At 36.6% G+C, this 27,102-nt stretch overlaps 2 protein-coding genes across 7 annotated transcripts in view; both read left to right on the top strand.

Moving 5' to 3' along the window:
• The window catches only part of LOC128736043 (uncharacterized), a 16,914-nt gene extending 6,452 nt beyond the window's left edge, over positions 1 to 10,462 (top strand). Inside the window, exons 2-3 of the mRNA XM_053830527.1 lie at positions 1,570 to 1,974; positions 10,326 to 10,462. Coding sequence (XP_053686502.1) covers positions 1,587 to 1,974; positions 10,326 to 10,462 — 525 coding nt within the window. The 5' untranslated portion in view covers positions 1,570 to 1,586. The remainder of the gene's footprint in view (positions 1 to 1,569; positions 1,975 to 10,325) is intronic.
• LOC128734022 (aldehyde dehydrogenase, dimeric NADP-preferring-like) lies at positions 5,292 to 27,102 on the top strand. 6 transcript variants are annotated; one of them, XM_053827987.1, is made up of 10 exons: positions 5,292 to 5,435; positions 18,609 to 18,640; positions 18,710 to 18,764; positions 19,160 to 19,562; positions 20,004 to 20,398; positions 22,365 to 22,562; positions 23,439 to 23,554; positions 24,275 to 24,410; positions 24,467 to 24,617; positions 25,631 to 25,813. In XM_053827987.1, the coding sequence occupies exons 4-10, from the start codon at positions 19,188 to 19,190 to the stop codon at positions 25,643 to 25,645; spliced, it is 1,386 nt and encodes a 461-aa protein (XP_053683962.1). In that variant the 5' UTR covers positions 5,292 to 5,435; positions 18,609 to 18,640; positions 18,710 to 18,764; positions 19,160 to 19,187; the 3' UTR covers positions 25,646 to 25,813. The 6 variants fall into 6 exon arrangements, with proteins under 6 accessions (XP_053683962.1, XP_053683959.1, XP_053683960.1 ...); XM_053827984.1 differs by having other exon boundaries at positions 18,706 to 18,764; positions 25,631 to 25,812; XM_053827985.1 differs by lacking the exons at positions 5,292 to 5,435; positions 25,631 to 25,813 and adding exons at positions 10,675 to 10,823; positions 26,615 to 27,102 and having other exon boundaries at positions 18,706 to 18,764.

Below are 27,102 nucleotides of genomic sequence, written 5' to 3'. Positions count from 1 at the left end.
AAAACTTATACAGCATGTCGAGTCGTGTGCCGCACGATTGAGCATTCAATTGAGCATTCAAGTATAATCACTGAATCGATTATTAAAAGCTTTTCTTCTCACTGGCTGCTTTGGCCTTAATTTATGCTGCAGTTATGTGAGAATAGCGATAAGATGATGAATGTAATTGTAAAATGCCAAATTTTGCATCATATGGTTCATTTGGAGTGCTTTGCAAACAAGAAAGTGTTGTGAATCGATGAAAAATAAATTTATACCGTTCTGATTCCAACTTCGAACACTTAAGCTATGCTGAAACTTTCTTCAAAGAAAAATGTTCGAAAACATCTATATTCTACTCCCATAAATGGTTTAATAGCATGACAATTTAATTATTTTCGTGTTAAAATTTTAAAACTGAGGATAAAATGTTAATTTACATTGAGAAACACTAAAAAACTGCTGTACGGTTTTGATTCAAACTTCGAACACTTTCATGGTCGACATTCAAAGCTCGAATATTTCAGTCTCAGACATCGAACACTTGTATTACTTTGAAAAGTATTAATATTTTTAGTGTCATTCATGTTAAATAAGTGAAATTTCATCCTTTTTCTAAACACTGTCTTTTTAAATCCACCTAACAGTATGATTTAAATTTTTCACACAATAATTAGTTTCAATCCGTACTTCTGCAGTCATTTGCTAATATTTTTAAACTCTATGTACCACATCTAAAGCAAGTTAACTTTGTACAGCCTTACAATGCAGATAATTCATGTTCCCGAAGGAAAATCCGGAAAAACCGGATATTATTCATGGGTATTAATCCGGATATCAATCACGTTTTGAGGTGTGATTCAAACTTCGAACACTTTTTATTTATCTAATATCTTGGAAATAATGTATGAAATATTGTATTTTAACTATGCTTTAGTACGTATATATCTTGCACTCCCACTCGCGAAGTGGGAAGGTAAATGACCTAAAATTGGTAAAATAATGCAAACGAAAAAACAGCTACTTTTGCACCAAGCGCTAAGAGTATGCGAACGAAGTTAAAATCTGAGTTCTCACTTTTTTCCAGTGCCTGCTGATTTCTTACAATGAGTCCTACAGTTCAATGTCATACCTCAACGGATAGAGGACATTCTAACGAACACGGTGGTGTACAATAAGCATAATATTTTATCATATTAGCGACACTACGAGCATTTTATTCTGAAGTATTCGAAGTTTGAGACTGTTCTAAGTTTGAATCAGAACGGTATTTTCGTTTCTATAAAAACTGTTCCATCCTATGGAGTACATAATTTCACAACAAACGCTACTTGTTTGATTTGATTCACTTCACATTCATGCTTTTAATATTAATTTTTATTAGTTACGAGTTAGTAATCTAAATAGGTTTCATTCCTGTTTTCTACCAAAAACACGGTACTCAGAAAGTCACACAATATTTGTTGATTAGGTACGTTACTTTGCATTTACTGCATTTACTTTGTATTTACTGATATACTGAACAATAGTGTCAACTATTAAAAAAATACAAAAAGCACTGCAATAATACTGAATTACATATATTTTCAGATATTTTATTCTAAAATATGGTAGAATCTTCAGCACCTGCAGCTGCGAAATCGGCGGATTTGAATGAAACGCGCCTCTTCGGAGAAGTTCCCGTCGGGGACGTATGCCAAAATTCGACCCCTATTGGTGGATCTGTGCATGAGGTTTCACAGGAAATATCAAAGCTCAGTTTGCGATCGTCTTCTCCAGAAGACGACAACGATAAAAGTTCCGGATTTGGAAGTATTATGAGTAGCATCGTGAACATCGATAGCGAACAAGCGAGCGGCAAGAATGATAACTCAAACGGCGACTTTTTCGTTCCACCTCGTAAGGCAGCGGACTTTGCCAGCGAGGTCAATGAATCCGAACAACACCAGAACACCAACTACCAACCAGTTGTGATCGACATCGAAAATGGGGCAGGTAAGTTTCGATAGCAATAAGTGGCAAAATCAGCACCCAAAATTATTCTTTGAAGTTGATAGCCGATAACGTGTTTTAATCAAATGCCATTTTCTTGCTGTTAGTTACCTTAACATAGTATACAACAAACATGCCGGCTGTCTAATATATAATGTAAGTATAAAGCAGCGCGAGCTTCAAATTTGTGAGATTTATAAAGTACTGAGCAGACGTTAGAAAGCTTAATACATATGTACCATGGAGCCAATAACATGTGCTTTTTACCGTGGAGCATGAGCTTTTCAGCGTGTGTTACCACAAGCTAATGAAAAACTTTTATGTTACTGATACGAGGCTTTATGTTACTGATTATTTCAGTCAAATAGTCACATCTTTAAAATTTCAAAATATCTGTTTGCAATAATTGTACTAACACTGGTATGAATTTGCATATTCGCTGTGTTCAGATTGGCAAGAAGAATGTACTGAATGCATTTCGATAAACAGAACCTCGCATTTGGGCCCAAAAACTGCTCCCGAAATTGGGCTTTCCGACGAAAAGTAAATGGCTGCTAGTTTCCCGTTAACTAACAAAATAAGCATTCAGTAATCGAAACTTGACCTTCTATTTTTATACGACAGACTTCGCAGCCAGCTGTTAGAGTGCAGGACAATTGCATGGCCAGTTGTTACGATCCTATTGGCTCTAACAAACTCTAATAAAAAACATAGCACATAAAGGGTGTTACGTTCAAAATTCGATCCAGCAAGATTGTGTGTTGTGAAATTATTTAAATTTTCTATTAAAGTTATTTAGCTTTTTACAGTACAATTGGAATAAAATCCAGAAAAAATATTCAGTTACGAGATTGGCTGAAGTTGAGCTAATCTGGATTGCCGGACCTTGGGTTTAATCCCTGTCATCGGATCTTGACAGCCGCCTCGTCCATGTTGTTCGCCGCATAATGCCAGTTTGCCTTAAACTGCTTTTCGGTTCCAACAGGTTTTGGGGTCTTCTTTAGATACCGCTTGACGATGGTCCAATATTTTTCAAGCCACATATACATTCAACCTTCCAATCAGATACTTCTTAGCGAACTTAGACCAATAGGTTGCCAATAGATTTTCCTTGAAACCTGGCAAACACGAATGAAAGTGCCTGGAAATAGATTTCGTCACCTATCACCACACAATTGACCCTCATCAGTGATCGTCATATATAGCTTCCGGAATCGTGTTACGGTTTTATTTATCGTCGCGATTTTGTGTCACTACCTTTTTAGAGGTGCACAATTCTACATAGCACTCCCAATTTGTTTGCGAAATTTCGGATGGAAAGTTTCGGGTTCTGCTTGAAAGCGCTGACTTGCTCTTTTTGTCGTCGTTGTGGCTTTCGACTTTTGATTTCCTTACGATCCAGGGTTCCGACAGGGCTGTCGACAAATGTTTCTCCGACACGTTTATTATGGTGGTATAGTCGTTTTGGCTGCTTTTAACAATTTAATTTTAGCGCAATACGCAAGCAAAATTTGCGTTAGGAGTTATTCCTAGTGGACTCTACCAAGGAGCCATACTACGTTGACAGGAAAATACCAATAATTCTGAAAACGTAGTGAATAAATAAATTTTCAACAACCCTTTCCCCTGTGTGGACAATCGCAGGCATTAGTTCAACTCCCACTTCCCCTCCCATTTTGTCCTCGTGGACATTTTTTTATATAAGACTAGCTGACCCAACAAACTTCGTATTGCCACAAATTAAACTGTGTTGTACATAAATTGTGAATCTCGCATGACCTTTGTCACACTCTCGAGTTTTGCAAGTTTCTGAGGAGTTCATGGGCGGTTTAATATACAAATTTTCCTCACAGTAAAGTAGAAAACAACCCTCCTGCCCTACATTGCTTAGCCAGATAAAATAAAGCGGATAGCATTTAAGTATTCGCTCTGATTATATAACATTTCACCGAATACCATTTTACGGAACACAACTTCTCGGTTGATCATAACACGGAATATGGAGTTTCGCGGAATACCATTTCGCGGAAAACCTTACGCAGGATGTACCATCTTTTCGTGGTCCTTCCACGGCCCCAAAAACCCCTACATGCAAATTTTCACGCCGATCGGTTTAGTATTTTTCGATTCTATAAGGAACGTACAGACAGACAGAAATATCTTTTTATAGGTAGGTATAGATTCAGCAAATGTGCATGCATACACACTTCGAAAAAGTTTTGTATATTTACGTCCTTTGACATGGCTTTTGCCGTATCAAGATTTCCTTTCCATTGCACTCGGTCCTGGGCTACTTGTCGCCAATTCGTAGCGCTTCTCGACACATGCAAATCGGCTTCAACCTGGTCGAACTATCTAGCACGTTGGGCCGCTCTATTCCTGGTGCCGGTGGGGTTCTTGAAGATAACGGATTTCACTGCACAGCCGTCCGGCATTCTTGCGACGTGGCCGGCCCACGGTTGAAAAATTACATACTCTTACTGTGACAGCATATTACTAGAAGATTTGCCTGGAATGTGTAATGTGCGTTAATTATTATTTAGGTAGTCGTCGAAATCGAAACCACAACGAACATTGCATGGATTATTGAAGATACTAGAAGACAACTAGTTGCTTCTGGTGCTGGTGGACAATTTAATGTATATTACCGCCAGAAGCAAAATATTGTCACTGCAAAACTGGCAATCTTCAATGATCCACTGCTCAGGATTGCTAATAAATTTTTCAGAAAATTTAAGAATTTTAAAAAAATAGATACTACATAATGCACTTTTATTGCGTTTTAATAGAAATATTCCTCCCAGTTGGCTCCGAGGTATGACGCTGGCCTAATAAGCCAGTCGTCGTATGTTCGAATCTCGACTGGGAGAGTCAATAGGATCGTAGCAACTGGCCCTGCAATTGTCCTGCACTCTAACAGCTGGTTGCGAAGTCTGTCGTATAAAAAAACAGAAGGTCAAGTTTCGATAACGGAATGTAGTACCTAGGCTTTGCTTTTTAATAGAAATATTCCAAGCTTTTTAATTCGAAGGTTTAAATAGAACTTGTTAAGTCGTACTCATCGCACGATCTGTTTAAGGATCGACTTCCCTTGCGAGTTGAAGAAGCAAGAATGAGCGTATTCTGCGGTTGCGCATAGAAACAACATTATTTCTCCCAAGGCGTCTGCTTCGCTCAATTTGTACTTTGCGCACACTGCTGCGAACGGTAAATGTATGAACGAAAATTGAAAATAATTGATTATATAGTACACAAATACAAAACTATGAATATGGACAACGCAGCAAACCGGAGACGCAGCAGTTGAGTATCGAAAGCTGAGTAAATCGCATGTCGGCGGGAATTGTTTAGCTTGTAATTTCAAATCGTATTTAACAGACTTACTCGACGAGATATCAAAACTTTCGTTGGCTCAAATAAGTCTCAGAATAAGTATCAGTGCACATTTTGGAGCAGAATATTAGGTATGCGCGCAAGTTTATAATGAAAAAAGCTGTGTTGTTATGTCAGAGTTTAATGTGATTCTAGTATTTGGTTGGAATATTTTCATGTGATATCAGTCGTAGGTATACACTACGCTATTCCACTCGTTATGTATATAGCCTCGCCAATAACGTACAAGTGTAGAAAAAGTGAAGAAACATAGCCAGTGCTGTATATGCCATGAACACAATAATCCATTAGAGGTCAATTGCCAAAATATCCATGACGTTTGTACGTGAACAATGATGTTTATTGACACTCAATAATTTGCTATAAAAACAGAGCTGACGGGTATGAATTGTCAGTTTAACAAAGTTTATACTCAAACACAATAGTGATTTCGTAGTTTTTATAACTTTGAGAAATTATCATGTTCGCAATAACAATTAGTTTAAATAGGGTAAAGCATCGCAAAGCGTGTCACCGGCAAAGGGGTGACCGGACGAAATGGCAGTCGTCGGACGTTTGTCATACCGACAGTTGCCATAAAGACGATTACCATAATAGATGAAAGTCGTAATGTTTGGAAATATTCAATTAAAAAGCGTGTGATGATTTTTAATTTATGTTATAACACGGTAATATGAATCTTAACGATAAACGGTCTTCAGATAAAATGTGTACTTTAACATCCTGAGTAAATTTGTAGAATAGGAAAACGGCACCAGGTTTTTTTTATTCTATATTAGAGAGGTTTCCAGCCTGCGGCTGGTTCGCCTCTTAGGGCACCAGGTTTTGTCACCCTAGCAGTTCACATATGGCGAAAACTGGAGTCTGGGAGTGGCGAAAACTGGAAGTTGGGGGTTGAAACCTGGTGCCTCAACATTCATCACAAATTTTACGTTTTCAAAATGTCCTTTTTTAATATTTAGTCTTAGTTTTTGTACTGAAAACGAACAGTCCAGTCGAGCAGTTGAATCGAACAGTAGATAGATAGATAGATAGATAGATAGATAGATAGATAGATAGATAGATAGATAGATAGATAGATAGATAGATAGATAGATAGATAGATAGATAGATAGATAGATAGATAGATAGATAGATAGATAGATAGATAGATAGATAGATAGATAGATAGATAGATAGATAGATAGATAGATAGATAGATAGATAGATAGATAGATAGATAGATAGATAGATAGATAGATAGATAGATAGATAGATAGATAGATAGATAGATAGATAGATAGATAGATAGATAGATAGATAGATAGATAGATAGATAGATAGATAGATAGATAGATAGATAGATAGATAGATAGATAGATAGATAGATAGATAGATAGATAGATAGATAGATAGATAGATAGATAGATAGATAGATAGATAGATAGATAGATAGATAGATAGATAGATAGATAGATAGATAGATAGATAGATAGATAGATAGATAGATAGATAGATAGATAGATAGATAGATAGATAGATAGATAGATAGATAGATAGATAGATAGATAGATAGATAGATAGATAGATAGATAGATAGATAGATAGATAGATAGATAGATAGATAGATAGATAGATAGATAGATAGATAGATAGATAGATAGATAGATAGATAGATAGATAGATAGATAGATAGATAGATAGATAGATAGATAGATAGATAGATAGATAGATAGATAGATAGATAGATAGATAGATAGATAGATAGATAGATAGATAGATAGATAGATAGATAGATAGATAGATAGATAGATAGATAGATAGATAGATAGATAGATAGATAGATAGATAGATAGATAGATAGATAGATAGATAGATAGATAGATAGATAGATAGATAGATAGATAGATAGATAGATAGATAGATAGATAGATAGATAGATAGATAGATAGATAGATAGATAGATAGATAGATAGATAGATAGATAGATAGATAGATAGATAGATAGATAGATAGATAGATAGATAGATAGATAGATAGATAGATAGATAGATAGATAGATAGATAGATAGATAGATAGATAGATAGATAGATAGATAGATAGATAGATAGATAGATAGATAGATAGATAGATAGATAGATAGATAGATAGATAGATAGATAGATAGATAGATAGATAGATAGATAGATAGATAGATAGATAGATAGATAGATAGATAGATAGATAGATAGATAGATAGATAGATAGATAGATAGATAGATAGATAGATAGATAGATAGATAGATAGATAGATAGATAGATAGATAGATAGATAGATAGATAGATAGATAGATAGATAGATAGATAGATAGATAGATAGATAGATAGATAGATAGATAGATAGATAGATAGATAGATAGATAGATAGATAGATAGATAGATAGATAGATAGATAGATAGATAGATAGATAGATAGATAGATAGATAGATAGATAGATAGATAGATAGATAGATAGATAGATAGATAGATAGATAGATAGATAGATAGCTTTACAATTTCCTTACTAAACATATTTCAAATTCCACTAACAGTAATACTAAGAAGGCCGAACATTTGATGCAAAAATGCTTCAAATAAAACTCTCTCATCTCCAAACTTATATAAAATTTGTATCTCTAAATTATTGCTTCGAAATTTTCGATATGTTGTCTCGTGCTTTCAGAAAAAATTATAAAAACTGCAAACTTTTTGAAAACATCAAAATTGAATGATTTTGAAATTATGCAAGGGTTTAGTTTTACTTACTTTTCATTTGTTATTAACATTAGTTACTAAACTAAATCAAAAGGAAACTCTAAACGCCAAATAAGCAAATACACAATGTTTGAAAAAAGTCGGAACACTTTTTATTATGGAACTAGCTGACCCGACAAACTTCGTATTGCCACAAATTAAACTGTGTTGTACATAAATCGTGAAGTTCGCATGACTTTAGTCACACTCTCGAGTTTTGCAAGTTTCTGAGGAGTTCATGGGGTTTTAATATGCAAATTTTCCTCACAGTAAAGTAGAAAACAACTTCCCCCATTGCTTAGCCTGATAAAATAAAGCGGATAGCATTTAAATATTCGCCATCATTACAAAATGGTATATGAAAACTCATAACTTCTAGAGTTTTCATTTTTCCATTTCCAAATTTTGCATGCTTCTTCGAGAAAGATCAGCAAATATTTTAAAATAAAAAAACCGAGAAAAAAAAGTTCCGACTTTGAAAAAAATGCAATTGTTTATAAAAATGCTCTATTTAACTATTGAAAAACAATCGAGAGGAGGTATGGCATACCAATTTTGAAAGCTTGTGAAATAGTGAACACATCTGATAGAAAGTTATTTTTTGATAATACAAACTATGTTTACAATCAGCATTTAAAAAAAATGCTGTAAAATCGAAATAAAAAAAATACGTGTCGTTTTTTTTAACAAAGAATGTAAAAAAAATATTTCTAAGAGAAAAAAAATTTTGACCGTAAATTTCCCGTGGAATGACCCACATATGCTATACGTCGTTAAAAGAAAAAAAAAATTAAAAATTATTGTCTGTTCCATTTGGAAATAGATATAATATGTAATTTATTTTCAGTCAAAATAATATACTCCTATTTATCTACACTTCGACTGAAGCGAAATAAAGAAAGACTGATGAAACATTTATCTCTGATCACTTTCCACCATATAGTTATATAATAAACCTTATATTTTATTTATGTTGCTAAACAAGAAAACATTTAAACGCGATCTTGGCATTGGAATCGGTTTCAAAATACATTTTTTAATAAAGTTGCATAGCTTGTGGAATATGTCATACATTTATTTTCCCAATTTAAATGACGTATACAAATCTTTAAGTTGATTGTTCCTGTTCCATCACGCGTTTTCATACGGTGTTTGCGAATATTGAGACATACTAAAATTAAAATATGTATTTTACTATGTAAATCATAAAGCTTGCATTTTATAAGCAGAACATTTTTGTAAACTTTATCGAAGAATGTCTTTCTAAATCTAAAATTTAATAATATAGGTAGTCAACTCCGAGTGTCTGAACCTCATGATAATCTACCGACCGACAAATCTACCGTTTTTGTCAAATCCCCTCATTTTCCTTTGTTTGATCACCTCACATAGAATAACCGGTATTCATATACCTAGAAATCTAAAAAAAATGCTTGGCAGATAGGCAAAGTCACACCGCTAGGTGGATTAATTCAGGTTTTCGAGTAATCAATTCTAGATAGAATTAACAAAAGGGCGAATGTCGCAAATGTAAACAAAACGGGTGAGAGTTATTTTTTGCTGGGCCAGCATAGGAAAATCAACCCTCACTCGGTTTGTTTACACTTGCGACATTCGCCCTTTTGTTAATTCTATCTTCAATTGAGGGTTAAAAAGCGCACTGTTAAAAATTAAGTTTTCTGTAAAGGTGCGTAGAATATTGTTGTATGAATATTGAAAATCAAGCATGCAATCGGTGATCAAAACCTAAGTACTTTTCAAGACCGTCGCATTTTTAGATTATTTAGAATGATTCGCGTTGACGAACGTAATCTGCTGCCACCTCCAAAAGTTTACTGTAGGGGTGAAGCAAAATAGGAATTTGTTAAAGAGCGTAACATTTTGGCAGATTTTCACCCGCACTCACTTATGGGACTTTTTATGCGTGTGCAAGAGATCGATTAATGCTGTCAACGCGAATATCCTACCTCCCTGTTAGATGTAGTTCTACGTCAAAAATGTTCTAGCTTAGTATCGTATAGCTTAAAATAAAATAAAGCCACTGTTTTTCGTTTCACCCAATAATTACATTCCAAAAGATGATGAAGTTTTTGTACTGAAGCTTTATGCTGGACCAGCTTTAGGACGACCTTTCAAAACTGCTGACAAGCTGTACAATGTTTGTCATTTTTTGTGATTATTTTTGTATTGTATTGTATATAACGCTAGATGGAGAAATTGTAGATCCAGCCGCAAAGCAGGCACAGCAAAAAGGCAAAACACCAAGTGAAGTGTATTTACAAAAATTACTCATTGGATTACTTAATTCATTTCTGCTGGTATCCAGCAACTCGTCTAGATTGTAGTCTGCGCCATGCGCCCGCCGCACTGTTGTGTATATCATCGTCATATGGTGGAAGGTGGAACTCCTAGTTTGGACCGATCAAGCACGTTCCACAGCAGTGTGTGCATGTGTTGCGTGTTGCTTTGACTTCATGTAGGTACTTGCGAAGAGCCGCTTGTACTCTCGTACATCGCCGGGCAGACGGCAGAATTACATTCAGTTGCGGTTGAGAATTTGTTCAGTGCGCATGTTCCCGTTTCACTTTCATATTGTGCAGTGGTTGTGTTGTCGTGATACAGTGTCAGCTTAAGGCATAAATGAGTGAAGGTTGAATTTTGTGAATTGTTTCGGACGATATTACTTATTAGCAAGTTTTTTCGAAGGTGAGACGATAATTTAGTTTCGAACATCGTATTATACATAACAAAAATAATGTATGTAAAACAGTGATATACTTATTCTAACAGAAAAAAAAACTTGATTAGCCAATCGAAGCTTGCGTTCATCGTAGGGAAATTATTGTCTCGGTTCAATAAAAACAGACAGGCAATAATGTAAAAGATCATAGTATTTTACGTAACGAAGTAATTGCAATCCATATATACAATCTTGGCTCTGGCCGTAGCCGTGTTGTCGACATTGCTGCATATGAACGGAGCTAATAAGTGTACTGAAAGTGACGAAATAAGCACGCAATCACGTCTTCTGTCCGGTGGTTATAGCTATAAATAATGAGGCTGCAGTTGTATGTAGTGAGTGTAGCGAAGTAGCATTACAGTATAGTCGAATGCGGTTTGTTTATGTTGCTTTGTTTATTTTATGAACTAGAAGCATTAATGCGTGTTTGATTTTTTCCCTAGTTGAAACATGTTTAAAGAAAAATATAACTTCCGGACGAAATTTTGATTGAGTTGCAAAGTTTTTTATTACAAAATTTGTAATGATTTTATTTAGTAGAACCGGTTACTACGGAAGGAAATGGCAACCAGCAAATTAAATTTCTTTGGGAAACAATCCCAAATAAATTCAGTTTGCTGATTAGACAGATTTAACAGATTTGAAAGTGTTGAATAGGAATGTGTAAATTATAAAACAAGATTTCTGATTTATGAGATCATAATTTTCACTAGTAGCCAGCCACTAGACTGAAGAACAACATTATACCGTTAAGATGCAAGTCATCGCACATTTAAATGTTGCGTTGAATAAACTTTGTGGCATATATTTGAACCGTTGACATTGGTACAAACCGGGGCAGTGCCATATCTATTGAGTATTAACGGACATCAACGGCTAACATTTTTGAAAAAATCACAAACTGCTTCTTACGATACAAATTTTGTAATGATCCAACCACGGGAAGTAGGTGAAAACGATCATACACATAATCCTTCCTGTGCGGTACACGCTATGTCCGAAGGCAATTATTATTTAACTTCCATGCACCTCAGATTTTTCTTCACAGGATGTTAGTATTGGACAAAACAATTAATTTAGAGAAGCTCTTAAAATATTCTATCTTGGGTTTTTTACAAAATTCAAATTTCAAGGTTATATAGGGGTCATTTCCTCTCAAGTGATCATATCCGTTGTAATCGACCACTTCCAATGTCAACCAAATTTGGTATAATTACTCATTCCGACTCCATATTCAATTTCCCAAAGTTTTGTACGGATTGATCAAACCCTTTCAGGCGGAAGTAAGGTGGGTACTGACTTCCTGAAGGTGACTGAAGCAGTCGGTGCCCAACAAACCTTTTATTTGAAGAGCAATTTATTCAACCATTATACAGCTAAGATCCACTAACCAAGCGTTTGATCAGCAATTATGCAACAAAAATGTTTGTTGGGTGTACCTTAACACGTTGACCTTCGGCGACCAATGTTACGTCTACTAAATCGTCTGTTTGAATTTGCATCTGGAAGGAATACATTAGAATCACTTAGAATCTCAGAAATATTATTACAGAATTACGTTCCTTGGTTTTAACCTTCGTCAAACAAAACAAGCATTTCACTATCGATCAGCCAAATGATTTGTTGCTGCAGCTAGCAAACACTAAGTAGCAACGCATCGTTGCTAGGGTGGCTGTCTATAAAGCCAAAGTAACGAGAAAAGCTACGAATTCGCTACGTCACAGAACACCGTCCTGCCCTGCTCAACAAAAGCTTTTACTCCACATCGCCTACTGTTTGTCATATTCGTTTCAACATGTCTATACTCACCATGATTCTAATAGGATTTCTTAGGTCCACGATAAACCTAGTTCAATTTGATGTCCTGAAAGTGAACAGTTATAAAAAAGTGAGCGACCAACCGCTTTCGCGCAGCTGTACCCATATATTGCAAGAATTTATTCAAAACTGATATGACATGATGCAGCAATTTTCAAAGTGATGAAGAATTACCAATTGTTTGATCCGAAAATAGGTTTTGGACAATTTATTTGTGCCTCTACAATTAGTTGCATGCAATTGCTTACATATGTACTTTCGCTTGTACCAGAGTATATCCGGAATTTAGCAAATTTGAAGTTGTCTTTTTGTATCAAATTTATAGGAAAGTATTTATTATAATGCAGTCAATTAAAGATCTGCGTGAAAAACGCAATTTCTTTTCGGTGAGACGATTACGGTTAGACGAACTTGTTATCTGTGTTCCAAAGGTGCGGAGCAGCTGTAGTGTTCAATTATAATATGATTCTGTGTGGAGGCGTATGTCTGCCGTTTCATTAGAAATAACTCTGAAATCTATTGAAGTTTGAACGTATACAATGTTGTTACTTTGATAAATGTGCGCATACAGCAAGTATATATGAAGGATCGTATTATTACATGCATGGATACATGCTACTATCACTTTAAAGAGGATAGTCACTGTCACAGTCACTGTAGTCACGTCATCTATGCGGTCGTGTCTTGTACATAACCGCTCTTTTTTATTTTTGGTAGCTTTTTATGAACTTTATGAACTTTATACTTTATGTATTTGAAATAAAAATTTCAGAGAAAGGGTCCTTGAGTCTGTTATTCGCCTCGATTCTATATTCCGATCGGGCGCGTTTCGATCAGAAACGTTCCGATCGACGCGTGTTATAGCATACGTTGTATTCCGATCGAAGCGCAATTTATGATCGGATCCGGTACCGATCGTTATGTAGAATAGAGGCGATTATTATTTGTAGCATCGCATAATTCAAAATCTCTAATGGTTCCAAAAAGAATTAGCAATAAAACGACAACACCTGCATAACTATTTACATTACAACCATTAACTACAGTAAAATGATCAAGATAAGGAATTTTATATCTAGATTCTATAAAGGTAATTTATTCCAAATGTCTGTTGATCACAGAACAATCCGTGCATGTGACAACATTGTAGCAGCTGCATTGTTACTAGGTTATTTTTTCAGTTGACGACTCTCTAAGTCTCTCTAGCCGGTCTAATAGCAGTGGACAATCGTTGATTGTTTACATTGAAAAAGTGGAAGTAAATAAAACAGTTTCTAGAAGCGTCGCGCAGTTTCGGATTATTTTATCAAATCAAATAAGAATTACAGGTAACATTTCTTTATTAAAATTGTAAAACCTGCGTAAAAATACTACCGGTGTTCATGTTGATGAACGGTAAAACTTATAGCGAATTTGTTCTTTCAATCTGGGTTGGAACTGGATGAATTTTTTGTGTTCATTTGCTCTTACCTGACAGATAAAATTCATCCGGTTCCAACCCAGATTGAATAAACAAATTCGCTTTTAGACAAACGTTAGTAAATCAATTTAATTATCTACTTTAAGTTAGTGAATACTGAAAGCCAACACAAACAGATTCCTTAAAGTTCCTTAAAGAAGTAACTAGAATTGTGGATATAGGTCATGACTAGAATTGTAAGCAGTTCACATGCACAATTTTACATGCAAGCTAGAAATACCTACATAATATGCGTATTTTGAAACATATTAGGGGTATTCACGCAGCGCTTTCTATGTTGTGTTTTGCGTATTTATACTGCCGCTACTCACATTACAGTTCCATCTCCATAAAAACCAAAACTGTAATGCGAATAGCGGCAGTTTATACACGGAATACACCGTTTACGCAACATAGTAAGCGCTACGTGAATACCCCTATCGATTTGCAACTGATACCTACAACTTTTTTTGTTTTGCTAAACCATTTTTTAAATTATTGTTAGCAAAACTATTTTTCCAAAACTTTGAGTGCTCTACCAACGAAGTAAAACATTTACCATGTGTAGCAAAGTGTGTACGTGCGATTGGATGATTTAATTTTTGGTGGACAACACCTTGAAAAAATATATTTGCCTTGTATTAATATCAAATAATAATCAATAAATTAGAATAGTCAAAAAACTAAAACTGAATATTATATCTTAAGTCACCATTTCGTACATCCCATGCGGGTGTGTATGCTAACAGGAAAGGGGGCACAGTGGCTCCCGCCCACATTAAGATGGCAGCCCCATCAGCGGGATAAGGACCTTAGGTTAACAGCCTACTGTACCAGAACACACAAAAAGTTAATGAAAATGAAAGAAGAAATCTCTCCGGATTATTGGCAACGACCTTTAGCATGAAAACACGGACACGAATCGGAACATGGAATATACTGACCCTTGCCCAGCAGGGCAAGCTGGCTCAACTTGCAAGGGAAGCTAGCCGCCTGAAGCTTGAAATCCTGGGGCTAAGCGAGGTCCGCTGGCCGGGTACTGGCGAACACAGGACATCATCCGGGCAAGTCTTGCTCTACTCTGGCATACGAGGTGAAAATTCTACTCGAGAAAGAGGAGTTGGATTCCTACTGAGCCCAGGGGCACGTGCGGCCCTGATGAAGTGGGAACCAATAAATGAGCGAATAATCGTTGCCAGATTTAGAACACGGGTTAGGAACCTTACGGCAATCCAGTGCTATGCGCCAACAGATGCTGCCGACCTGCAGGAGAAAGAGAGCTTTTACAGCCAGCTGAACAGCGTGGTTAAGAAAATCCCGAAAGGGGACATCCAAATTCACATGGGCGACTTCAACGCGAAGATTGGCTCAAACAACGCGGACCTTGAACGCGTCATGGGACGCCATGGCCTAGGAGAGATGAGCGAAAACGGGGAGCTGTTTACAGAATTCTGTGGTAATAACGACATGGTCATTGGTGGATCGCTCTTCCCCCATAGACCAGTACATAAAGTCACGTGGGTTTCCCGCGACGGCCGAACAGAAAACCAAATCGACCACATCTGCATCAGCCGGAAATGGAGAAGGAGCCTTCTTGATGTACGCAACAAACGCAGCGCAGACATTGCATTCGACCATCATCTTGTTATCGCTGAGATACGTCTGCGCGTCGCACGTGTCCAACGACGGGAGGAGAAAGTTGGGTGCCGCTACGACGTCCGCCGATTGGAGAATCCTGAGGTGAAAAGGGCCTTTGTTGAACAACTTGAATCTCGAGCCTCGGAGTTGCCATCTGGTGGAACCGTTGAAGAGCAATGGACCGGCATCAAGAACGCCTTCATCACGACCAGTGATGAAACCCTCGGCAAAGCGCGCAGTGGGCGGAGGGAGTGGATTTCGGATGAAACTTGGAGGAAGATCGACGAACGAAGAGAGGCGAAAGCCGGCATTGAGCGAGCGCGGACCAGATCGGCTAAGACAGCTGCCCGTCAACGATACGCCGAACTGGAGAGGGCTGTTAAACGTGCTTGTAGGCGGGACAAGAGAGCCTGGACTAACTCCCTAGCCGAACAAGGAGAAACCGCCGCCGCCAATGGTGATATCCGTTTGTTGTACGATATTTCTCGCCGCCTTAGTGGTGTCAGGTTGAATACAAAGATGCCGCTAAAGGACAGAGCTGGTCAGCTATTGACTGACCGTACAGAACAGCTTAAGCGATGGACTGAACATTTTGAACAACTCTTCCGAGTTTCAAATGTCAGAGACCAACAAAACCAGCAGCGTACGACGCCTACAGTTCGTCGAATAAATCGCGTGAACTCGGAGGCGCCATCGCTGGATGAAATTGTAGCAGCCATCAAGAGTATGAAATCCAATAGAGCGCCAGGGATAGATCGTATTTCAGCCGACATGCTCAAAGCTGACCCATCTTTGTCAGCCCAGATGATGCATCAGCTTTTCAGCAATATTTGGGAAACCGCAACTTTTCCGGTGGACTGGATGCAGGGCATATTGGTCAAAGTCCCTAAGAAAGGAGACCTAATGGAATGCGGTAACTGGCGTGGCATCACGTTGCTCTGTATTACTCTCAAAGTACTCTGTAAGGTAATCCTCAACCGGATCCAGGAGAAGATCGACGCTACTCTCCGGCGGCAGCAAGCTGGATTCCGTGCTGGCCGATCATGTGTAGACCATATCACAACGCTCCGCATTATATTGGAGCAGATCAACGAATTCCAGGACTCTCTTCTGCTGGTGTTCGTTGACTTCGAAAAGGCGTTCGACCGACTCAATCACGAAAACATCTGGGGCGCACTTAGGCGTAGAGGAGTTCCAGATAAGCTAGTCCATCTCATCGAGGCTCAGTACGAGGCGTTCTCGTGCAAGGTTTTGCACGACGGCGTCTTGTCCGACCCCATAAGGGTTACTGCTGGCGTGAGACAGGGCTGCATTTTATCACCGCTTCTGTTTCTCATCGTTATGGATGAGATATTAGTTGGAGCAATTGACAGTAGACCAAATCGAGGATTGCCTTGGAATCCTCTAACGATGGAGCAGCTAAATGACCTCGACCTAGCCGACGACATTGTCTTGCTCGCACAACGCCGAAACGATATGCAGAGCAAGTTAGACGACCTCTCCGAGAGCTCCCAGGCAGCAGGTCTCACAGTCAATGTAGCGAAAACTAAGTCTGTGGTAGTGAACACTGACAATTCCACCAACTTTACAGTAGCGGGACAACAAGTTGAGCAGGTAGCCGTCTTTCAATATCTTGGTAGCCAAACAACGCCCGATGGTGGTACCAAGACTGATATAGCCACACGGATCAGGAAAGCCAGGGGTGCCTTTGCAGGTCTGCGAAACATTTGGCGCTTAAACCAGATCACTCTACGTACGAAAACCCGAATCTTTAATTCAAACGCTAAATCCATACTGCTGTATGCCTGCGAAACGTGGTGCATCTCAGCGGAGACAACGCAAAAACTGCAGGTATTCATTAACCGGTGCCTGCGATATATTATTCGTGCCTGGTGACCTGATAATTGGATATCCAATGAGGAACTCCATCGTCGGTGTCATCAACGGCCGATAACCACAGAAATTCGTGAGCGTAGGTGGAAGTGGATCGGACACACCTTGAGGAAAGGAGCGAACGAGGTTTGCAGAGCAGCACTCGACTGGAATCCACAAGGACAGCGTAGAAGAGGCAGACCCAGAGGCTCATGGCGACGGAGCTTAGCCAACGACATCCGGGCTGTAGACGAGAACCTGTCCTGGCGACAGGTAAAAGCCATGGCGGGTAACCGTCAGCAGTGGAGATCTCTGATTTCATTCCTTTGTTCTGCCGGACCGGCGGACATGGACACATAATCTAACCATGCGGGTGTGTATCTTGAAGTTTTATTTTAGAAAAATGTCGAGTCAATGTTTTCGACTAAAACACTGACTTTTATGTTTGAATGTCCGCCTTAAATTCACACGCCAAACTTACGTAAAAATATACGTGATTCTCATCCATCGCACTTCTCATAACGGTCATGAATCCGTTTACGTGCGACCTTAGTAAATTTTATCAACTTTATCAATTTGCGTGAAATCCATAACTTCACGTAAAACTAGACGCATATCCGTGTAAATTCCTAATAAAAAATCCTTCGCGTAAAAAATAAACAAGGTAAAAGGTGTACAAGCACACTATGAAAATCGATTGTTTGAAAGTTCTAACTGTATATAATCCCTTAAGAGTTTCAACTATTTTATAGCTAATACTAGTGAAACAAGCGCTTGATAAACTTTACAACAAAAATGTCCGTTGGGATGAAATTTTGTAAAGAATAAACAACCTGTGCGTGAACGGGATACGGCTCATATATGCATAATGCGATACATGTTTTGAATGCTTTTCCTTTTCTTTTGGATTGCTGCTTTCAGTAATAATTATAAATGTTTTTTTTTTATTTTTTCTACAATGCAGAAATAGACGATAGCGCCATGAGTTACGCAGATGTAAGTGTACAGTTTTAATTTCAAATTTTAAACCGTTAATTATTTTATGTTATTTCATTAACAAGGTAGTACAACAACTTCACACGACTTTCGCTAGTGGAAAGACCAGAGATGTCGAATTCAGGTAAATTTATTTACGACACTAGGCAACAAGGCTGTGGTACGTGTGGATGTTTGTACACATATTGCTGTATGTGCAAATAATCATACATACACACATGTATGTAAATATGGATACATACATACACACATACATTATATCGCACAAGCACGCATATTAAAAATTCACAACTTTTGAACCAGTGAATCGTTTTAAATGATTTTGAAACCTATGCGAACAGGCATGAACTAATGTTATTTAAATTTTACTTACTCATTGTGCCATTGTGTGCCACACAATCACGTTGCTATAATGCTGTATTGACCTCATTGACTGTTGTCTGTAATTAAGTATCACTACATTCTACGTCTCACTCACGCGCATTAATTTTAATATTTCCTGTATTCATTAACCGGCAGAGAGAAGCAACTCAAAAACTTGTTGCGCATGTACGAAGAGAATTCAGCCGAAATGGTCAGAGTGCTAGCTGCTGATTTGAGGAAGCACAAACAGGAGGCTCATGTACTGGAGATTGATTTTCTCATAAACGACATTCGAAACACCATCTACAATCTGCAAGAATGGGTCAAACCGGAGAAACCGGAAAAAACTATGGTCAATATCATGGACGGAGTGTACATCTACAAAGATCCATATGGCGTAGTTTTGGTAATCGGTGCTTGGAATTATCCGCTGCAATTAACCCTTGTTCCAGTGGCGGCAGCAATTGCGGCTGGAAACTGTGTACTTATCAAACCAAGCGAAGTCGCGGCGACGACGTCTAAGTTCATTGCAGAAACTATTCCAAAGTATTTAGACTCAGTGAGTATCACTTCTATGGTAATTTGCCGTATATTCACAACCTGGTACAACCTGCAATCAGCTGAAATAAATCTTTGCAAAATAATCTAACTGTAAAAATTCAGCATTTAGAAAAATGGAATGTGTTACAATATTTTAATTTCGAGAAACTATACGGAGGGAGTTATATAATTTACGTATGTACTTGATTCATTCTCGCGTTTCGCATGAATTGTTCAGAACATGTTTTTAATGCAATCGCCTTTTTATGTAGCATCGACATATCATGTTAGCTTGAACAGTTCAGAGTCCAGCTCACGCTTAGCGAACTAAATGACCATCTAACTTTTCAAGCTACAATACGCGCACAAACTGGTTACGTAATTGCAGTTACACTCACCGGGTTGTAATCCAGCCGGCAAAGAAAGAAACGTGAACGTTGATATTACTTTCTATTGACAGGATTGCTACAAGGTAATAGAAGGTGGTGCCAAGGAGACATCAGAACTGTTGAGGCAGAAATTCGATTACGTTTTCTACACCGGTTCCGGCAGAGTCGGAAAAATAGTGCATCAGGCATGCAATGAAAATCTGACGCCTTGTACGCTTGAGCTGGGCGGCAAAAGTCCCTGTTATATTGACAGCACCGCAGATATTTCAATCGCCACAAAGCGAATTCTGTGGGGCAAATTTATCAATGCCGGGCAGACTTGTATCGCTCCTGACTATCTGCTCTGCTCGAAGCAGGTGCAAAGAGAGTTTGTGGAAGAAGCGAAAAAAATTTTAACCGAATGGTACGGAAGCAACCCGAAGGACAGTCCCGATCTGTGCAGGATTATTAACCAGCAGCATTTCCAGTAAGTTGAAAAAACATAGTTCCTTTTAGATAATAGAGTATTTTTTCCTTTTGAATAATAGAGTATTTTTGTTGGGTACATTCTTTGCTGTAACTAGTTATTTGATCTATTGTGGCGAGTATTTGTCTAATTATCGTGAGCCGCATCATGATTTTGTATCACTACTACTATGAGTGATTTCTATTTACTGACAAATGAAATTATATCAACAAGTTATTATATAACTAACAATGTTTACTACCTTATTGGGAGAGCTTATCCATACGGCTGAGAATTGTATTGAATCCATTCCAAAACATTCCTCTTTTTATAATAGGGTGCTACTCAGCTATCATAGTAGATTTTCGTTATTTTCCCAATCTAGGTACCAACAGAAAGGAAATGTTTACTTTTCTAATGTACGTGAGTATTTCAAGCAATATTTGTCTGCCACAGTTGTCAGGATTCAGTAAACGGTTTGATTTCTTTCTCCGCTGTATTAAACTGTTATGCATCTCATTTGGTTTGCAACAAAAACTAATTTCACCTTGTCTCAAAAGTCAGACTTCAAGTGAACTTCGAAACGTGGAATAAATGCATGATTTTCAATGACTCAATGCAAATGAAAAACGGTTGTTTCGTAAGAAGGTAGTTAATTATGGATACAAAAAAGACTATACCGGCCATCAATGGCGTTGGATTGGTTTAATTATGCTTTAAAATTGTAAGCGTATAGTCTATTAAGATTTTTATTTGAGTATTTTAGTCGAAATTTAAAAAAAAAATGCTTATTAAAAGGTAAACAATCGCTAGAGGCTAGAGATTTTTCGATGTTTCCGTCTTTTGGAATCAATAAAGATGATAAAGATGCTGATGCTTAATACAAAATACAAAAATACCTAAAATATTACGACGTGATCCGATCGGCGTGTAATCTTGATTTATACAGAATGTGACCGATAATAAATTTTTACTCTTAGCGAATAGACTTTGCTATCTTCACAGTTTTCTATGAAAATATGATACCTACCTGAACATGTCAAAACCCTTACAAATTTTGATAGTTTTATATTTTTTCTTTTGAAAACACCTCTAGCGCATTATGAATTTGTTTTGCAGATTCTAAGTAGATTCGACAATTTATTGACGCTTTTGTCGTACACTCTGACAAGTCTGCTAGTGCAGTCTATGTAGAATAAATAATTCTACATCAGAATCAGGCCATTCGACGTTCAGTGACATAAGCATTAGCTTATTCTCGAGTCCAACTATATCTTTCCTTGGTATTGAATTTTATATTATTAACGAAGTAGCTTCTTACTGGGCAAGTTATTAAAGTGGAATTGGCTCGAGGATACGAGGTACGATGTTGGTCTAATGTGCCAGTCGTCGTATGTTCGAATCTCAGTTGGGCGGTGCTGCTAGAGCAATTGTAATTGTCTTGTACTCTAATAACCGGCTGCGAAGTCTGTCGATAAAGAAGGGAAATCTCTAAAGAGGTTATTTCCAAGCTTTGCTTGGATCGAGGAACGTGCTGCAGTATTTTGTGTCGGGGAAAGTATAAGCAATGGTTGAGCTCCTCGGCCATAGGAGCATGATTGATATTGCAAAGTAGCAGGCACGAAGGTACAAAGTGGTATAACATTTATACCCAGGTACGGATAATAAACGAATCGGTCCCTCAATGTCGATAGTGAAAAAATAAAGTGCGGAATACTGAAAAACACTTGGGTCATAGCACAAATCAAATAGAAACTTAAGTGATAAGCAACACGTATTGAAGTTTCATGTTGATCTACTGAAATGGGTTTACGTCACTAAGAACCTTTAATCAAATATAACTACACCAGTTTAGAAAAAATACATGTTATAAAACTGTGTAGACTTAATTAATTTCTTATCTCATGAATTTATGCGTGGTCTTAAGAAGTTAGTTTGCTTAGATAAGAAGATTTAAAATATCGATCTATTCATATATATTCAACAGGCGTCTTAGTGCGATGATTAAAGGAGCAAATGTGGCCATTGGTGGAGAAATGGATTCACAGGAAAAGTATATCGCTCCAACGATCCTGGTAGATGTTAGTCCCAGTGACGCCGTAATGCAAGAGGAAATCTTCGGACCAATTCTTCCGATCATCAACGTTGAGAATGCTTATGATGCTATCCGCTTTATTAATTCGAGGTAATAGATGAAGTATTCCTGGTTTCGTAAGTTGCTCGTATGTATCCAAATTGTGTGATGTTACGATCGCTGTACATCTGTTTGTTATATTTTTGTTTTTGTAATGTTTCGTTTCGTTTTTGTTTCATTTTTTTCTACTCCATTGTCGAATCACATGATTCATCACCGATTGGTATTGATGCATGTTCAAAATTGTTCAGATCACCCGCGCTTGTTATGTATATTTTTACGCAAGACAAGAAACTGCAAGATCTTTTCATTCATGGTACGAGATCAGGAAGCATGTGTCTCAATGATACCATTATGCAGTATGCTGGTAAGACGAGTTAAAAATTTGTTTACATAGCTAGACAAATCTGTTCTAGCTGGTTGTGTACATAATTACGACTTGCAAAAGTAATCTAATGTTGTTTGTTGGTGATGGACTTACAATTTTGTTGGTGTATTGTTTGGAGGTTTCGGTACATGGAATTATAATGTTCAGCCTTATCGGTTGTAATTGTAACCAAACGGAAGAAGCTAAATTTATATCTATTGTTTTAAACGAATATTTTTGTGTGAACATAGTCACTCTATGTACGGTCAATAGATTATTTTTTCTTTCAGATAGTTCGGATTTACACAATTTCATTTTACTTCTTCGGTTTGGTTTAAACAAAGCCTTGTATACATTATTTGTACTCACTCATTTAATTTTGTCTATTTGTTATTTTTTCTGACTGCTACTTAATTTTTCGTTAAGAATTGCGTATCAGATTTCGATTCGATTGAATCGAATCGATAAGCCAATTGATCGATTGATAGACTGATACTGAATTTTTAACGTCGCGGTGATCGGTTTCAATACTTATCAACTACTCTTTTTACCTATAATAGACAAAAGGCACTCGCGTTGTATATCTTCAGCGAAAATAAAAACGACAGAAAAGCGTTAATTAAAGGTACTTCTAGCGGTGGAGTTTGTATCAACGACACTATGATGCACGCAGCAGGTTAGAGGTTGACTCACGTATAATACTTATATTTAATATACTGTCCGAAAAGTGGTTCAATGTGCTTTTACATACGGGGGAAATTTTAATTAACTTGATCCTTAACCAATTCAGACAACGTTTTAACAATACTAACTAACTTTAAGGGTTTTACTTCGTTTGATCAATCAAATAATTATATTGTGTCAACACATCGAAAGTAAACCAATTTAGATCTGATTGCTTCAACTTCACTTGTTCAGTTTTGTTTGGGAAAGGTAAATGCTTCCATTTTCAACAGAACAATCACGTTCATATTTAGTTTTCATTTTATTAGTGTTGTTTAGAGTAGAAAACATTAGAATTAGAATTTAATTTTTAGTTGGATATAATACCTACTCATAACTTAAGCAATCTAATATGCGTAGTTTCTTTTAGTGATCAAAACTAATGTGTTTACCTTTTCCTTATTAGACCAAAGGCTTTGTCGATGTACATCTTTAGCTGCAACAAATCGGATACAAAAACAATAATTACTAACACATCTTGTGGGGGTGTTTGTATCAACGACACTTTGACACACTTTTCAGGTTGGAAATTAATCGTAAAAATAGCTTTAAGTTTGTAACAGAAAATAATAACATATTTTAAACGATTGTTGAAAATAATTATGTTCTTCAGTTTTTTTCTTCAAATATACAGCTTGAGCATTTAGTAATATTTATTATCTATGTTCACTAGTTGAAACTTTACCGTTCGGAGGCGTCGGATCGAGCGGAATGGGGGCGTATCACGGAAAATACTCATTCGACACGTTTGTCCATAGGAAGTCGTGCCTGGCTAAGGATTTTAATATGATCGGCGAAAAACTGGCCTCGTGAGTTTGCTATCGTCTATCGCAGGAGTATTTGTGTAACCTAATGATGTTTATAGTTCAAGATACCCTCCGTACTCGGATACAAAGCTTTCATTCCTGACTACACTACTTAAGAAACGACAGGGATTTTCCACCAAGTTTCTGCCTTATGTATTGATGTTTGGAATAGGAGTTGCTACTACACTCATTGTGAGCTCAATCGTGAAGGTAAATATGCTACCGTGATTTTTAATGCAAACATGGCCTCTACTTTCGCTTAAATGGGTGCGGTGCTTAAGGTTCATTTTTCTTCTAACTCATCGATAAATTTGGCCAAAACTGTTGCTTAGATATGAAAGATAAATCATCAGATTCAATGGATTCAGTTCATTGCACAGGCGTTAATATTTAAGAGTTACTCTTCCTTCTCATGAGTGTGGTATTTTATCGAGCTAAATGCTCGATGTATTTTAGAAACATTACTTACATTACATTATATGTATTCAATAGATTAATGAAATATGTGTGTGAGATCAAATTATATACTTGGAAATAAATACTTGTTAGATGTGAAAAATGAAAATTTAAATGAATTGAAACAGTTCTAGTTTTTTCAGTTCATCTAAATTTTCACATCCAGCATTTACTCTTCCACCACTGAAAAGTAATCCTGACTGATATAGAGTAAATAAAAAATACTGTAATTCGTACTAAATCCTAGATAATTTTTTTTCTCAATCTTATCTTTACAGCGTGTAATTTCTTTTGATACTATAGTTCTGATAAGATCATTGGTATCAAACTATTTTTCAATATAGTGTCAATAACATATTTTGCCTCTTTACCCTCTAAAATTTATTTCTCGGTTGCAATTTATATACCAAATAGGAATGCTTCAACTGCAGTATTTTTTGAGAAATATTTAAAAGTCTACCTATATCCTGTGGTGCAACCAGAAGTTTACTGTTATCGGGATTGAAGCTACAAAAGCTATATTCAAAGGGGAAAAATGATTTAATCAATATATCAATCTGTAAAAACATTGACAAAGTTATTGTTTTTCGAAGCTTTTCTCACTTAGAAATTGCAATACATATTTTCTAGAATAAATACTGCTTTTGAGGTTCGTAGTAGCGACCTGTAGATTCATTTTTCATAGATATCTGCTATGTTCTGCAATCTGCTATCGAAAACTTTCCTCTGTTCTTCGGTTTCTAATGCACGTTATTTTTCATTTTCAGAGACGTATGCAATAAAATCAGTACAGACTTGGTGATACATCGTCTCGTTTATTCGAAAACATAGATATTCACATCAAATGATTGCACAAAATATACAGCTAAAGAACTGGGAACAGTATTTTTGTTAAATTACGCAAGTGTTTAACTGTAAAAATTAAATATATCTTAAAATTCCAAAAATAAAAGTTTACTCGGTCAAACCGCAATATTGAGAAATTAAAAATGTTTTATTTTGTCCTTTGAAACAGTAATATGTTTATAATGAAGTGCTATATAGGTAATATTTTTTTGGCAAAAAAGACGAGTGTTAGATTTGAAAAATATTGATGCACTGCATCATTGACGATTAATTTTCAGTTAAACATATATGCTACGTTTGTGTCCTTAAGTTATGTAATGGAACTGTAGAGGCTTCAGCAGCAAATAACGTTATTCATAATATATTTGTTTGATTTTTTAACTCTTCGTATTGAAAGCAAATATGAATGAATACCGTGTGTGAGTTATATCTTTTATTTCTAGAAAGGTTTGGTTGGAGAAAATGAGGTTGAAGAGAGTTATGAGCTCCGTTCCCATTTACCCCGTATTCCCACTTGCCCCGGGGTACCTTAGATACAGGATATATAAAAACTCAAAATATACGCACGAGAGTATGTTTAATCAAAATTATTAAGATCTATTTCAAAATATTTTACTTCAGGCAAACAAAGTGGAAATTTTGTCATTGAAAATACTTTCTAATTTTTTGCTAGTTATGTATAGTACATATCATTTTTATTTATTAAATTTTCTCTTTTTGCCTAATCGAAAATTGCAGTATATTCGCGATAATATGCTTAACAATTAATTGAAAAAAAAAAAGAAAAAAAACATGGAATACCAGAATAGCAAATATTATTTCAATACGTTCCGCAGGATTTGCATCTAAGATATATTTCTGTTTCACTGGGGAAAACAATAACAAACATGTATATTTTCTTTTAGGATGACGAATAAAGAGCTCAGATACTGTTTCGGCTAACAGTAGGACACTGCAATACATTCAACTAAAAGAGACTGTGAATCACTTTTGTTAGGACCAGATTTTTGAACAGCGGATACGGTGTCATTTCTATGCAACATTTGTGATAAAATGCTCTTTAAGCTGAGATTTTTAAATGGGTATAGGTGTCAATTCATATTATCTGCATCCCTTAATGATAGCAAACCAAAAGCAATGATTTTAATTGAGTTATTGTTAGACGTTTAAGTTTTAACCGTTATTTTAAGTAACATAATTACTTAACACTCGTAACGTAAGAGCGCTGCACTATGGTCCAATGGTACCTTGTTGGGTTGAGCGAAACATTCAGAAATCAGTTACAAAGAGAAACCGGGGCTTATGAAAAAATAAGCATTTATTTACTGTTGTGAAAAATATATAATTTGTAAAAAACACGCTTATCTTTTAACAAAATAAAATCAAATACAGT

The sequence above is a fragment of the Sabethes cyaneus genome, chromosome 2 (assembly GCF_943734655.1).
Source record: "Sabethes cyaneus chromosome 2, idSabCyanKW18_F2, whole genome shotgun sequence".
Classification (NCBI taxonomy): Eukaryota; Metazoa; Arthropoda; class Insecta; order Diptera; family Culicidae; genus Sabethes; species Sabethes cyaneus.
This window is presented reverse-complemented; position numbering and strand designations above follow the sequence as displayed.